The sequence below is a fragment of the Piliocolobus tephrosceles genome, chromosome 7 (genome assembly GCF_002776525.5).
Source record: "Piliocolobus tephrosceles isolate RC106 chromosome 7, ASM277652v3, whole genome shotgun sequence".
NCBI classification, from domain to species: Eukaryota; Metazoa; Chordata; class Mammalia; order Primates; family Cercopithecidae; genus Piliocolobus; species Piliocolobus tephrosceles.
Genome location: NC_045440.1, coordinates 15804744 through 15821382, shown reverse-complemented (window position 1 = coordinate 15821382; position 16639 = coordinate 15804744). Strand labels below are relative to the sequence as shown.

Here is a 16639-nt window from a genome sequence, read left to right as displayed (position 1 = left end):
GGGTGGGAATATCCGAGGTGGAGCAGATGAGGGGTCCATGAACCTGACCAGTGGGTTCCAAGTCGATATCAGAGTCACCCTAAAAATGGAGTGACAAGCAGGGCCATGAACCAAGTGCCAAAATGTTCGATGCATGCAGGGAAGTGACAGGAAAGGAAATGAGAATGCTGGTGGAGCCCCCGAAGAGCAGAGGTTATCAACAGAAGGGCAGAGAATGAGGGTTGGGAGGTGGGAATGGGTACAAGAAGGATGCCAGCCTTGAGGTGGGAGTGAATGGTGTCGTTAGGAGACAGCAGATTCGGGTTAAGACCAAGAGGCTGGGAGGATGTTCTAAAGGAGTTTGGGGACTTAGAAGACCTGCTCATCAAACAGAGAGGCAGCACCAGAGTGAATGATGGAAGGATTTGGCTGGAAGCAGGAAGAGGGGTTTTCAGTCAGAGTCACAGCAAGGAAGGAGAACATCCTAGAAGCGGTGGGGCAGAAGGGAAGCCTTTAAGAACAGCGTAAGTGGGCTGAGCATGGTGGCTCACACCTGTAACCTCGGCACTCTGGGAAGCTGAGATTGAAGGATTGTTTAAGCTCAGGAGTTCGAGACCAGCCCAGGCAAGGCAGGGAGACCTCTTCTGTATGAGAGGGCATGGTGGCGCATGCCTGTGGTTCCAGCTACTCAGGAGGCTAAGGAGGGAGGATCGCTTGAGCCCGGGGCTTTAACGCTGCAGTAAGAAAATGGTTGTGCCACGGCATTCCAACCTGGGCAGCAAAAAGGGACACTGTTTCAGGAAAAAAGGAAAAAACAAACAAACAAACAAAACAAAACCCAACAACAATGAAACAAAAGGCACTCATGGTGCTTCCTTATTCCATCCGCAGGCGGGGAACAGCAGTACCTGAAACTGAGCAGCGGAGTGACTAGAATCTAGGCAGGGGTGGCCAGGCTTACCTGCCACGTAGAGCAGCTGGTACTTGATGGAGATCTGAGATCTGCCCCCGGCCTCCGCCCGGCAGTAAACCACACCCTGGTGCTCAGAATGAGGTTGCAGATACACAAAGCCCCGCTTCATGTCATAAACAATGTCCGTTCCATTGGCTGGGATCTCCTTGGCTGGGAATTCCCTGTGGAGCGTGACTTTGGCCGACAGCACGGTCACCCGACAAGGAACCACAGCCTGTCTGTCCGGGTTCAAGTAGACAACATCGAAGTAGCTGGGAGAAGGCACAAAGAGTTCTCCTTTCTCTGCAAAGGGAAGACACAGGCTTATTCACTCCAGAGAAGCAAAGTAAAAGCACCCTTAAGGATTCTGGCAATATACTCCAAATACTGAATCCTTAGGAGTAGCAAAACCTGGGGTTTCTTTTTTTATTTTAATTTTTTTTCATTTTTTGGAAGAATGATTTTCATTTTTTGGAAGAATGATTTTCCTTCCCATCTCCTTAAAGAAAACAGAAAAGGTATCAAGCCCAAATGAGGCCCACGGATCACAGCCATCAAGCAGCAAGGAACAAGATTTAAGTTAAGATTTAATAAATTAACCTTTAACAAGTTAAGGTTTAACAGGCCCAGCCTTACTTCTTATACTTTAATACATACTTTGAAGTAAGTGACGACACTACTTGCTTTAAAAATATATTTGCAATCTGACCAGGCATGGTGGCTCATGCCTGTAATCCTAGCACTTTGGGAGGCTGAGGCAGGTGGATCGCCTGAGCTCAGGAGTTCGAGACCAGCCTGGGCAACATGGTGAAACCCCATCTCTACTAGAAATACAAAAAAAAAAAAAAAATCAGCTGAGTGTGGTGGCGTGTGCCTGTAGTCCCAGCTACATGGGAGGCTGAGGTATGAGAAGTGCTTGAACCCAGTAGGTGGCAGAGGTTGCAGTGAGCCGAGATCATGCCACTGTACTCCAGCCTGGGCAACAGAGCAAGACTGTGTCTCAAAAAAAAAAAAAAAAAAAAATTGCAATCAGTAGCTTCCATCAACAAAAAAATGTGTTAAAGTTCATTTTAATAATTGTAGATTACATATGTCCCCTGCAAATGTACTTATATCCACTCATGTAGATGACACACATATTTCTTAAAGAAGACTAAGCACATTGGATTTTAGATTTCCAGAAAAAAATCAAGTTAATAAGCTGTAAACTACATTCAAATTACAGCAAACTCAGTATTTAGGAAAGCACTTATTAATGTGATTTTATGATTGTAAGTTTTAAACCCTTAGCAATTGTAAAACCTTGAAGCCATCTGCTGCCTGTGTGTGGAGAAATCAACTCCACAGCCACGGTCAGTAGCTGCCAGCCAGGAAGCATTTCCCAGCACATCAGAGTTCCCCTGGGAGCCCCAGCACAGTGACCGTGTCCTCAGCCTGTCCTCACACAGCCCAGAGGACCTGGTGCCTGCCAGAGTCAGCGGAGGGGAATGTTGTCGGCTTGAAGGAGGAACCCATCAGTCTCAGGTCTGCTCTCGGCTTGGCCAGCACCTGGCTGGGAATCTTCAGTCAGTGTCTTACATCCCCCCATTTCCTCTGAAATTACTCTGCCTGGTTCTTTAAGCTCAGATGATGGCATTTTTATCTTACCGAAATGGGAGAAATGAGGACTGACTTACCGACTCTGTCCTTAGGACAGGCAAGAAACTCTGGACTGGGCTTTTGAGGGCATTTTTGTTGGTGCTGGTGGCTTTTCTTTTTTGGAATGGTACATTAAATCCTTTGTGTTTCTGGATCATTCTGTGAGGGAATATTATAGTAATTGCAAAGGGAAATCTTTGGAGCTAGTGATATCCTAATACGTATTACATCCTTTCTTGTGTTTTCCCCACAATGTTCCTGAAATAAATAATTTTTCTTGCCTTTCTCCCCAACTTGCTTTCTTTGTGTCACAGTTAGATGGTATTTTAGGTTGGGGGCAGTATTCCTGGACACATCACCAAATGGTTCATGAGCCAAGAGTTCTTGGACTATAAGTACCAAGTTCACTAACATGGAGATCGTTCCTCTTGGTTCTAAGACGAGGGAAGAGCATATCATGGCTCAGAGAGTCTCCGTGTTTCACATGGGTTTCCATCAGGCTGGGAGATCCGTGCTACTTTATGAGAAACTGGTTTTCAGGCTTAGGTAAGGAGCACCCGTGTCAAAGTTGTGCCCAACGTTCACGTGTTCACATAACCCATCTACATGGCCTCGGAGGCATTACTTAATTTCCTCATGCTTCAGTGTCCACATGTGTCAAGAGAAGAATCTGGAGTGGATAATATTAAAGATGTTTTCTTAGCAGTAACACTTTAGGATTGCATGATCGCAAGATTTAGAGGCAACTTTTGTTTTAAGAGTGTGTAGAATAATCTGAATCAATAAGCAAAGTCGTTAGTTGAATAAGTGAACCAGGTGAATTTAAGAACATGAAAATATCATCCTTTTTTTTTTTTTTTGAGACAGGGTCTCACTCTGTTGCCCAGGCTGGAGTGCAGTGGCACGATCATGACTTACTGCAGTTTCAACATCCAGGGCTCAAGTGATCCTCCCACCTCAGCCTCTTGAGTAGCTGGGACTACAGGCACGTGCCACCATGCCTAATTTTTTATTGTTTAGTTTTTGTAGAGTCAGGGTCTCACTATGTTGCCCAGGCTGGTCTCAAACTGCTGGACTCAAGCAATCCTCCTGCCTTGGCCTCCCAAAGTGCTGAGATTACAGGGGTGAGCCAATGTGCCCAGCCTTACTTCTTATACTATAATACATACTTTGAAATAAATGATCACACTAGTTGCTTTAAAAAATATATTTGCAATTTGTAGCTTCTGTCAACAACCAAAAATGTTGAAGTTAATTTTAATAATTATAGATTACATGTCCCCTGCAAATGTATTTATGTTCACTAATCTAGATGACAAATGTATTACTTAAAGAAAACTAAGCACATGGGACTTCACATTAAAAAAAAAAAAAAAAAATTGGCCACGCATGGTGACTCACACTTGTTATCCCAGCACTTTGGGAGGCCGAGGTGGGCGGATCATGAGGTCAGGAGATTGAGACCCTCCTGGACAACATGGTGAAACTCCGTCTCTACTAAAAATACAAAAATTAGCTGGGCGTGGCGGCACGTGCCTGTAATCCCAGTTACTTGGGAGGCTGAGGCAGGAGTATCGCTTGAACCAGGAGAGTCAGAGGTTGCAGTGAGCCAAGACAGAGTCTCCCAAAAAAAAAAAAAAAAGTGAAGTTAACAAGCTATACACTAAATCCAAATTATAACAAATTCAATATTTAGAAGAGTTTTTTTTTGAGACAATCTCACTGCATCACCCAGGCTGGAGTGTAGTGGTACAATCTCAGCTCACTGCAACTTTGGCTCACTGCCTCCTGGGTATAAGCAATTCTTGTGCCTCAGCCTCCTGAGTAGCTGAAACTACAGGCGAGTGCCACCATACCCAGCTAATTTTTGTGTTTTCAGTCGAGATAGGGTTTCGCCATGTGGATCAAGCTAGTCTTGAACTCCTAACCTCAAGTGATCCACCTCCCTCAGCTTCCCAAAGTGCTGGGGATTACAAACATGAGCCACTGTGCCCAGCCAGGAAAGTACTTATTAATGTGGTTTTCCTACATATAAAAATGAGAGCCCCAGCCTTTCACTATGAGAAAGCCCTGCTGCTGGTAATGTTCTCATCCTTGACCTGGGTGGGAGTTACATGTGCCTGTTTGGTTGAGGATAATTTATTGAGCTGTACACTGAGAATTTGAATGTTTTTCTTTACATATGTTATACTCCAATAAAAAGTGAGAGAGAAGGGAGAAAAACCTTCCAAGAGCCTCCTGGATAAAGATCAAAGAGGAAATATATATGGCAATTGTTTATCACAGATTGCACACTAACAACAGTCAGTCCCCCAAAAGAAGCTTCAGTGTTTTCAATCAAACTCTAGGAAACATACAAACATAATGAATGACAGACATTTCTCCACATGGGTAGCCAGGAAACATATGTCCTGAAAGAATCCTGAGCCAGCAGTGGGAGCCTCAGCTTCTGTAACTGCCCATCTTGATTTTTCAAACCTACCCATGCTTGAAAAGACAAATTGATAAACCCTACAGTGAAAATCCAACTGGACTCCTACCTTAGTATTGAGAAATAAGAAAAAAGAAAAAGAGAAATAAGAAAAAAAACTCATTAGGTCACCTCCCTTTTTGATCAAAGTTTCTTGATAGTTGGAATAAATATATTTTAGCCTTTCTTTGGTTCCCAAAAGGAGTTCAGTAAATTAAAAAAAAAAAAAAAAAAAAAAAAAGAATCTGCCTCCAAAACTCAAGGTGAGCCCATAATTTTTTTCATAATTTTGGAAGTGCAGTGGCACAATCTTGGCTCACTGCAACCACCGCCTCCCAGATTCAGGTGATTCTCCTGCCTCAGCCTCCTGAGTAGCTGGGACTACAGCTGTGTGCTACCATGCCCAGCTAATTTTTGTATTTTTGTAGAGATGGGATTTCTCCATGTTGACCAGGCTGGTCTCGAACTCCTGACCTCAAGTGATCCACCCACCTCGGCCTCCCAAAGTGCTGGGATTACAGGTGTGAGCCACCATGGCTGGCCAAGACCCCATAACATTAATAGAACATTATGCCCAAGCTAAGCCTTCAGTTCACAACCTCAACTGATACTTGAGGAAGACACAACAGTACTAAATATGGCAAAGAATCTTCCTTCTGCAACTTGAAATGAGGAATCAGTCATTGTCTGGAATAACAGACTTTTATTCATCTTAATTAGTTGCCTTCTCCACGGTTGCTTCACAGCATGGTATGATACAAAGGACACACAGACAGTCTTGTGTAGTGAGTTCCAAAACGAAGATCCAAAGAGAGTGCCTATGAACAGTTATTAGCAATTCTCCTGACAACACCAGTTATGCTAGCTAGAATCTGGCTATCAGTCCATCCTTCACCTTGTCCTAGAAAAGGTTCAAGGCAGCAAAAACACTGGATCCTGGGTCAGAAAAAGAGGTTTCACTCCTTATTGTGCCACTACAAGTCCTAGAACATTGAGGCTCAGCATGAGCATTAGTCCTTCTGGTATTTTGGAGATAATAAAATAGCTTTTGCTTATTTCCCAGGGATGTTGTGGAAATGAAATTGATAGAGGCAGGAGGCAGAGAACTCTAAGCAGATATGGGAGGGTCCTTAGAGAACCTCTGACCTACCAAGGTCATTGTGCTCAGGAGTCTTGCCTAAACATGCCCCTAGTGAAAAATTCCATCCCTTAACACACGTGCAGTAAGGGAAATAAATCAACGCGGAGTGACTCAGATTAAGGACCTGCATGTGCACTGAAAGGATGGGGTGGAGCCGCCAGGAATTCATGCCTTTTACAAACAGGGAACCCAGTCCTACCAGAGGAACATAGAAGCCCTTGTATTCAACCATGTAGAGGGCAACCTGCAACCTGCTTTCAGGACCCCTCTTTTTGCTGAGAGCTTTCGCATATTAAATTCTACTCCACTCACTCTTTTAAGTGTCTGTGTGCCTAAGTTTTCCTGGCCTGAGACAAGAACTCGGATCTAGCTGAATTAAGGAGTAAAAAGTCTCCTTCAAAATGAGATACATGTGCTTCCAGAACTGCAGCACACTGTACTAATACATCTTCTTGCCAGAAGGGAGTTATTTGGGCAGGAAAAGACAAACACATAAGATTGTACTAAAACATTCTTTACTGGTCAGGTCATAACATCATTTGGGTCATAGGTCTATGTCTACATCTAGGTCTATTTATGTCTAGGTCTGAAAGCTAGGTGCATTCAGGGCGTAGAGAAATCTCATGAAAGTCCCTGGCCAGGCACTAAGAAAGGATTCCGGTTTCACCTGCAACGTCTTGGACAACAATAGGACTGGGGTGGATTTGTAAGATTCCTGAAAGCTGTTATTGACCTCTGAACCTTGTTGGAGAACTTCATCCCCTGAACTTCAGAACTTAGAGAACATTACAGAAGAAAGAGGCTGAGCAGTTATTCTGCACACCTGTTTCTCAAATGCAAGCTCCACCTTCCAGAAACATACTTTGCACTGCAGAGAAGAGTTCTCCACTCTGACCTGAACATTTTCAGGCAGTCCAATGAGGCTTAGGGACTGGAGACACAAGAGCCGCAACCTTTGGGAATCTTGCCTCCGAAATCCCAGCTCATAGTACTCCCAAGAACAAATGGGGCTGAGCACTGTGGCTCATGCCTGTAACTACAGCACTTTGGGAGACCAAAGCAGGAGGATAGCTTGAGCTCAGGAGTTGGAGACCAGCCTGGGCAACACAGTGAGACTTCATTTCTACAGAAAAATCAAAAAATAAAATAATGAAAATGACAAATGGGAGGAGGTCTTTAGCAAAGCATCCTATGGAGTCTCCAGAGAGGAGATGGTCATAGGCTCTGAGAACACAGTGATGAAAGTCAACGGCAGCACTGTCCAGCAGAACTTTCTGTGATAAAGGGAATGTTCTCTCTGTGCTGTCTAGTACAATAGCCATTAGCTACGTGCCACAGTTGAGCACTTGAAACCTGGCAAGTGCACTGAGAAATTGTTTTTAATTTTATTTCATTTTGATTAATTTTCATTTAAATTTAAGTAGCCACATGTGTCTAGTGGTCACTGTATTGGCGAGTGCAGGGACAGACCCTGGAACCAAACGGTTTGTGTTGAAATCTTGTTACCACCACTTACTTGCTGTGTGGCCTTAAGGACTTATTTAATCACTCTAAACCTCAACTTTCCCATCTGGAAAAAAAAAAAAAAAAAAAAAAAGCAATAATATTGGTATATACCCTGAAGGGTTATGGTAAGACTTACGTGAAATAACTGATGTAAAGCATTTAGCCCAGAGCCTGGCAAACAGGAAGTGCTCTGATTGTCATTATTTGCTATTCGGCATGCAGTAGGGCAACCTTCAGCTGTCAGCCAAGTCCAGAAGTTTGAAGAGTTCCATGAATGCACCAAGTATTTTACCTGTAAAAAAGATGTAGGTGGAGCCCGTTTTGGCCTCGTCCTTCCTGCAGATGTAGCCGCTGCAGAGCTGCCCCCAGCAGCTGAATTCACCCGTGTCCGCCGAGGTGGAGTTGACCAGAGTCAACTGGCCGTAGCGCTCATTCTGCTTGACACTAGGAATAAAAGAGACATGAACTCAAAGGAGGTCAGACCTGGGCTGAGGCCCTCTAGCTGTCCCACTTGGTTCCCCTGTTCTCTGGGCAGACTTGTCCCAGTCTTTCTCCAATGTCACAAAGAATGTGTCTGGCTTGGCAAACACCCCTAGAACTTAAAGTATAATAATAAAAAATAATAATAATAATAAAAACTGAAAAACAAAAGAAATCAGGGAAAAAAATGACATTTTTCCATTTTAAAGTTCATTCTGTAACAATTTGAGCAACATGATGGATTGTTCGGCTTTTCAGTATAATACAACGAGGTAAATTTTTTTGCAACAATTCAAAACATTTTATTCATAACCATATTTCTGGATTTTACTACTTTTTTTCAGATTTTATGCAGTGATAAAATACATAGAAATGTTAATCATGAAAATGCAATATTATACACTTGTCAGAACTGAAAGAATGAGCAATACAAGAGGTGAACCCTAACTTAAACTATGGACCTTAGCTAATGATGACATATCAATATTGGTACATCAGTTGTCAAAAATGTACCACATTAATGTAAGAAATTAATAATGGGAAAACTGTGTGCAGGAGGGGAGGAGGTAAATGGGCACCCTGTATCTTTTTCTCCATTTCTCTGAAACCTAAAACCACCCTAAAAAACAAAATCTATCACTAAAAACTGCAATATTCTGTTTTAAGAAAATAAAATATGAATATTATTTTCACCATACATTGCTACATATTTTAATAAATCAACGTGTCACCACAAAAAAAAAAAAAAAAAAAAAAAAAGAATGTGTTTGGCAGTGGTTCACGGCCAAGATGGAAGGATAACTTGAGGCCAGGAGTTTGAAACCAACCTGGGCAACATAGCAAGACCCCATTTTTACAAAAATTAAACAATGAGCCTGGCATGATGGCTGACTTCTGTAGTCCTAGCTACTTGGTACGCTAAGGTCTAGGAAGATGGCTTGAGCACAAGAATTTCAGATTCCAGCGAGTCATGATCATACCACTGCACTCCAGCCTGGGTGACAGAGTAAAGACCCTGTCTGTAAAAAATAAAGAGTATGTTTCTGATAAATGGGTGTGTGGGGGAAGCAGAGAGAAAAGCCTCTCCTCAAAGGAAATAATAAACGTCAAAGAGAATTCCTCTTCTTGGAGAACACAATTGTCCTCAGACCTGCAGTTTCCTTAAGTAAAATCCTGGGTGCAATAGCTACGCAGCCTCAGAAGCTCAGCCAGAAAGCCTTGGGCTGGTGTTTCGCTTTCAGTCTGTGTCTCATGAATTTGTTTCTAAGCAGTCAACATGCATGAAAGCACACAGCATTATCCAATACCCAAAATCCCTTTTATCAATAAAGGTAAGTCTCCGCATTAACTCTTGGAATCTTAGATACGCTACATTACCATGTTAAAACCAAAAACTTTCTTTTAGGAAAAAAATGCATTGGCTGATAAGATCCTGAGCCCAAATTATGCATGCAGCCCACTTCTAATAAAGTATTTAAAGCCTCTGGGCATTTGGACTTTTCCTCTGACCTTACTCTATTATTTCTTCTTTTATTTCTCTTCCTTAATCTCTTGTATTTTGTATCTTGTTGCATCGCAAATATATTTGCAACCCCCTTCAGTTTCTTTCTGAAATGAAGAGGGGCATATATATTTATTATTAAACACAAGCATTAGTCAATGTCAATGGTAATTAATTCTATTATATTGTGGCAGAAATCCAGATGTATCAGATTTCTCATCCTCACACTGGAGGTTCCCCTGAGGCTGAGAGACTCAGCATATGGGGGCACCAAAATAAGCAGTTTTAATCTGGGGACTCATCTCAAATATCCAAATGCTTCACTCTTCTGAGATCCACATACTTTTATGATGTGGTTGAGATTCTCCAGTTTATCTGCAGCGGTATCGATACGGTAACCAGTTTACATTTAGCATAGCGCAAAATGTCAGGTGAGTTGGTCCTGAACGCAGCCCTGTTCTGGTTCACTGCTGCATAGCTTGTTTTGTCCACCAGTTCTGCCAAGAGGTGCTTCTGTACTCCCACGCCATCAACTGCCTCCTTTACCCTGAACGGAAATCTCTCCTCCTTCAGGAAGCTTCTAATTAGAAGCAACTCTCAGGAATCTCCCCACTTTTGCCTGACATAATTGACTTCCTTGTTCTCTACCCCTCGGATACCCCTGGCTTCCTGTCATTACACTAGATGGTACAAGTTTTAACGCAGGGACTGAACTGTATTTGTTTTATATTCTCTAAGCAACAAATCTGTGCCGAGTACACAGTAAAGACTCCCTAAACACAAGTGAATTGAGTTAAACCAGTGATGAGAAAGGAAAGAACCTGGAGAGGCAGGCATCCAGCTCTCTATTTTGCAGAGGGGGAAACTGAGTCTGAGACAGCAGAAATGGCTTCCCTGAAACCCACAGCTTGTGAACCACTTGTGAGCAATTAAGTATGTTCTGAATGCCACTCATTAGATAAGAAAATACATATAAGGCCCTTCATGCAATGCCTGGTTCATTGTATTATCCCAATTATATCTTAATTGCAGATGAGTAGTAGTAATCATGAATATTACTACAGCCATGACAAATAGTACACATGCAGCGTTGGGGATAGTTAGCATAGCAAAAAAAAAAAAAAAAAAAGAGGGTCAGGTGTGGTGGTTCATGCCTATAATCCCAATACTTTGGGAGGCTGAGGTAGGAGGATCGTTTGAGCTCAGGAGTTCACGACCAGCCTGGGCAACATAGTAAAACCCCGTATCTACAAAAAATTAAACATTAGCCAGGCATGGTAGTGTGCATGTACTCCTAGCTACTCAGGAGGCTGATGTGGGAGGATCTCTTGAGTCCAAGAGGTTGAGGCTGCAGTGAGCTATGATCCCACCAGTGTACTCCAGCCTAAATGACAGAGCAAAACCCTGTCTTAAAAAAATAATAAGTAAATAAGTAAGTAAGTTTAAAAAATCAATGCTAGTTTTAGTTTTAAGGATGAAGCTGGATTTCAGCACATTAAAAAAATAGAAAAGGGAAGGGAAAATGGAGGCAGTAGTCTCCCCATGTAGACAGTATCTGGCCACATTCCTGTAGACCTCAGAATCAGGGTTCAAAATCAGCAGGCAATCAATAAATTCACCGCGCATCTTCTCTGGGCCCAGCATCTGCTAGCACTGTAGTGTTAGATAGTATTAGATGCCATTCCTACTGGGAAAGTAATTAGGCACGTAAAAACTTAACACTTGGGAATAACCCTACCACCAGCGTGCAATCGTATCTTTAGTAGGTTTGGGGGTGGAAGGAAGGAAATGCACTGGAAAACAGTTCTGCATTTTTCCACCCCCTCTTCTAAGCAAACAATATAAAACAGGAAACAAATTATTTAGTAGGATTACAGTTTAAATGCCTGGATTTAGAATGTCCATTTCTACCAATGGTATCTCATCGTCCAGGCAGCAGGCTATGCAAGGGCTTGGAAGTGACCGAAGGCCTCTGGAGGCTGAGACCATGTCATGAAAGAGAGACAAGGATTCCTTGAGCCCTTCAGAACCACGGTAAAGAGACGCTTCATCAAAGACCCTTCCTTTCTGTGTAACCACTGAACACCACCTCCAGAGATGGAGGAAGTGGAGAATGGGGAGTTTAAGTGGAGCAAAAAGAAGGTGCCATGACCAAGTGCCAGGAAAAGGTGTTCTAAGAGAAGCAGCAGAATTCAGATTAACAGGAAGCAGCTCTGAACACGCCAACACATCAGCTTGCCTCTGGCCTTTTCTTTCCAAACTAGGAGTTCTAGCCCTGACCCACAGAGATCTCAGTGATGGCCAAGTCCATGTTTCAAAGTGAATGTGTTCAAATTTTAAGACCCTGTGTATGTATACGTGTGTGCATGTCTTCTAACACGCTCTCCCGGCCTTGACACACACAGAGTCTTGCTCTCATCAGTGGAGGCCTGAAGCTTCCTGCATTTAGCCCAGGCTGCTCTCTCCTGGGGGTGGTCTAAGTCATGAGATGGTGTAGAGGAGGGAGCTGACAGCCCTCAGATATAGGGACCGGTGCATCTTACCTGGGGCAGTGGCCAGGTAATAGAAGTGGGGTTCATTTACTGTCTGCCCCTGCCGAGACTCTGCAAGCCAAGGGCAGGGGGTGAGCCCTGCGTTAGAAATCAATGATTCATTGGTCTTATACCCACACATACTTAATGAGTATAAAATAAATGGGAGGTCCTAGAGAGGACAGGAGGGATGCAATGATGTCTAGAGAGGTCCCTGCTCTCGAGTTCTCCTGTACAACATGTCATGAGAACTCTGAGGAGAGTAACCAGCAAGACCCTCTAGGCCTAAAGGGTCTTGGTAGAAAGGAAGGATGTCAACATGCACAAATCAAGGGCACACATTCTGAGGGAAGGAGATCTCCAGAGAGAAGAAAAAAAGGCAGGTTTGTGCAGAACAAAGAGATGTTTTCTGGACCACAAGTTGGCTGAAGACCATGGTCAAAGGCATACAATCATGGACTTGGGCCGGGTGCGGTGGCTCATGCCTGTAATCCCAGCACTTTGGGAGGCCAAGGCGGCTGGATCATGAGGTCAAGAGATCGAGACCATCCTGGCCAACATGATGAAACCCCATCTCTACTGAAAATACAAAAATTAGCTGGGCACGGTGGTACATGCCTATAGTCACAGCTACTGGGGAGGCTGAGGCAGGACAATCACTTGAACCCGGGAGGCGGAGGTTGCCGTGAGCTGAGATTGTGCCTCTGCGCTCCAGCCTGGTGACAGAGCAAGGCTCCATCTCAAAAATAAATAAATAAAAAATAATCACAATAATAAAATAGAATCATGGACTTTGGAACCTTACTGGCCAGATTCAAATCCTGGCTCCACCATGACCTTCATTCAGAGTCCTTAGCTACAGCTTGTCTTCCATAATCTGGCTTCACCTACTCTTCAGACTTGCAGTAACAACAATGAGATCTAATGCTTATTAAGTGCAGGCATGCTGCCAAGCTCTGTAAAGAAGTTCGGGACTTAGAACAGCACCTGCCACAGAGAAGTGCTCAATACATCTATCTATCTTTCTTTTCTTTTCTTTTCCTTTCTTTTCCTTTCTTCCTTTCTTCCTTCCTCCCTCCCTCCCTCTTTCTTTCTTATTTACTTATTTATTTATTTATTTATTTATTTACTTGAGGTAGGGTCTTGCTCTGTTGCCCAGGCTTTGAGTACAGTGGTGCAATCATAGCTCACTACAGCCTCAAACTCCTGGGCTTAAGGGATCCTCCCACCTTGGCCTCCTGAGTAGCTGGGACTATAGGCATGTGCCACCACATCTGGCTAATTTTTTAGATTTTTTTGTAGAGACAGGGTCTTGCTGTGTTGCCCAGGCTAGTCTTAAATTCCTGGCCTCAAGCAATCTCCCACCACAGCCTCCCAAAGTGCTGGGATTACAGGCGTGAGCTGCCACACCCAGACTCAATACATTTTAGAAACTGTCATTGCGGTCCCCCTGGTTCTCACAGCCACAGTAACTTGGAGGTACTATTTTTCCCCTTTTACTGATAAGGGCAGCGAAACATAGAGAAGCGACTTGTCCAAGTTACTCGGCTATTGAGTGGCAGAGCAGCTAAACTAGTGTCACACAGACTCAGGTTACAAACCCTTATAAATGAAGAGGGCATGGATTTTCATCCCACAGAAATGAAATGAAGCAATTTTGACAGAGTGATGGGGCCTCTAAATAGCTTATAAAATCTGCTCAATATGGCCATGCACACACACACACTCCCACATCATGAACAAAAACATGAGAGATCCAGGTAATTGTGCTCAGAATTTTAAATCCCATAGTAGAAATAGCACGCTGTTTTCTGTTAAGTCAACACTAAACCATCCGGTAATTAATGTAAAAAAACAAGAACGAGACACCCATCAGTTATTAAGCATCTACTTCATAACTGGCGATACCCAAGAGACACGACTTTTTCTCAACCCTACGAGACGGCAATGATGAAACTAATAATAATAACTGAAACTTAAGCCGTGTTTAACATGTGCTAAGCAACGCTGTAAGCCCTTTACCCATTTTGACTTATATGATCCTCATGAAGCCCTGAGTGACAGGTACTATTATTAACCCCACGTGGCAGGTGAACAAACAGGCTGGAGAGGTTAGGTAACTTTCCCAAGGCCACACAGGAAGTGTTGGAGCCACCAGAGAAGAATTTGAAGCTCAGTTTACACAACTTTCCCAGGGTGCCTCGGCTAGCTACACAAAGATTTTCTGCTTTGGACGCTCTGTGCTGCCTTTGCTGGAAACAGAGAGACCCCCATCTCTACAAAGATTTTAAAATTAGCTGGATGTCACGATGCCTGCCTGTAGTCCCAGCTACTTGGGAGGCTGAGGTGGGAGGGTCACGTGAGCCTGGGAGCAGGAGGCTGCAGTGTGCTAAGATTGTGCCACTGCACTCCAGCCTGGGCAACAGAGGGAGACCTTGTCTCTAAACAAGTTCACAAAGTACAAAATAAATATTCTCCTTATTCTACATTCATTTGAAAAATTGTTAGGCCTCTACCACGCGCAAGGAACTGTGCCAAGAATCAAGAGCGATAAAGACTTGTCGGTATTTGCTTGTCTGTGTTTCAAGTGTTTACATAGGGCCTGTGTTTCCTCTAAGTCTCCGTCTCAGAATGTGTCAGAGAAGAATGGCTGCATGATAGCAGGAAATGTGCCATATGAACAGAGTACAGATCCTGGGAAACAGACAGCTGGGTAAAACATATTGAAACTGTCACTGTTTATGTCTCTTTAAAAAAGAAAGAAGAAACATGCATGACGATCTCAGGGAAACAAATATTCAATCTAAAGGACTTCAGACTGAATACAGTCAACACTAAACCATCTGGTAATGAATTAAAGGAAACAAGAACGGGACAGCCATCAGTTATTAAGCATCTACTTCATAACTGGCGATACCCAAGAGACACGACTTTTTCTCAATCCCACAAGACGGCAATGATGAAACTAATAATAATAACTGAAACTTAAGCTGTGTTTAACATGTGCTAAGCAACGCTGTAAGCCCTTTACCCATTTTGACTTATTTGATCCTCATGAAGCCCCTGTATCAGAAATTAGGCTGGAATAGTTCTAGCCCTCTATCATCTATCAATCTATCTATTATCAATCAATCAATCATGTATCAGCCTATCATCTACTGATCTATCATCTATCAATCTATCATCTGTCAGTCTGTCTGTTGTCCATCTACCCTCTGTCCATCATCTATCTCCATGTGTGCCTACTGTCCAAGGAACTATTCAAAATCCTTGCAATGTGATACAATATGTCCATCTCAACAACCGGTTACGTTGTGAAACGTGGCTCAGGTCTCTCTACTACAATGACTTATGCCAGATTCCTCTGTATTATTATTTTATTATTATTTTTAAGGTAGCTTTTCTTTTCTGAGATGCGGTCTCACTCTGGTACCAGGCTGGAGTGCGGTGATGTGACCTCCGTGGGGTTCAAGCCATCCTCCCACCTCAGCCTTCCGAGTAGCTTGGACTACAGATGCACACTACCATGCCTGGCTAATTTTGCACATTTCTGTAGAGACGGGGCTCCCTACGTTGCCCAGGCTGGTCTTGAACTCCTGGGCTCAAGCAATCCACCTGCCTCGGCCTCCCAAAGTGCTGGTATTACAGGCATGAGCCACTGTGCCTGGCCTCCTCTAGATTATTGAAAAAGAAGTCACCCTAAGCACTTCTCCAGCACTTCACAGGAGATTGCACACGCGACGTCCCTCCAGCCCTGCCAGCGTCACTCTCACCCCTGCAGGTCCTTTCCTTGGCACTGCCTGGATTCTGCCTGCCACGCTGCAAAATCCCCCTTCCCTTTTCATTTCTCCTCTGCCACCTGCTGGGGTCATCATTCTTTTTGACCCTCTGTCCAGCACATCCAGGTCATTTACAAAGGCAAAGCTCCTCTGCCTCCTTCAGATATTCCCTGGACTCTGAGAAGATGAGAAGTGGATATTCCTTTGACGCCATAAAACATAACCATAGCTGACACACCGGCAATCCGCCCAACGGAAAATCCCCTCAAACCACCTGGAATAAAGGCCTTAAAACAGGCCCAACAAATCCACCCAGAGGAACAGATCATTGCTACCTAGATGTTAGCGGCAGCAATGACAGTGATCATAAAAAATGGGGCATGATCTAAGAGGCAGAGAGATCCAAGAGATTTAGCTAAACCTACTACAGTATCACAGCCATAACTCACAAAAAATATTCACGGTAGATTACTCAAAAAGTTAATCATGAAAGAGTTTGAATATTTTGATAATTTTACACATAAAAATAGTCACAATAGATTAGGGGAAAAGTTAATCATAAAAGAGTTTGTATATTTTGATACCTTTTTAACTCATAAAAAATATTCACAATATACTGGGGGGAAAGTTAGTCATTAAAGAGTTTGTGGCCGGGCATGGGG

The 16639-nt window shown here is 43.4% G+C and overlaps 1 protein-coding gene across 1 annotated transcript in view; it reads right to left on the bottom strand.

Annotated features, from left to right (window-relative positions):
* The window catches only part of PDGFRL (platelet derived growth factor receptor like), a 68498-nt gene that overhangs the window by 14293 nt on the left and 37566 nt on the right, over positions 1-16639 (bottom strand). Inside the window, exons 4-5 of the mRNA XM_023216620.1 lie at positions 7979-8130; positions 941-1234 (exon numbers count right to left, since the gene is read on the bottom strand). Coding sequence (XP_023072388.1) covers positions 941-1234; positions 7979-8130 — 446 coding nt within the window. The remainder of the gene's footprint in view (positions 1-940; positions 1235-7978; positions 8131-16639) is intronic.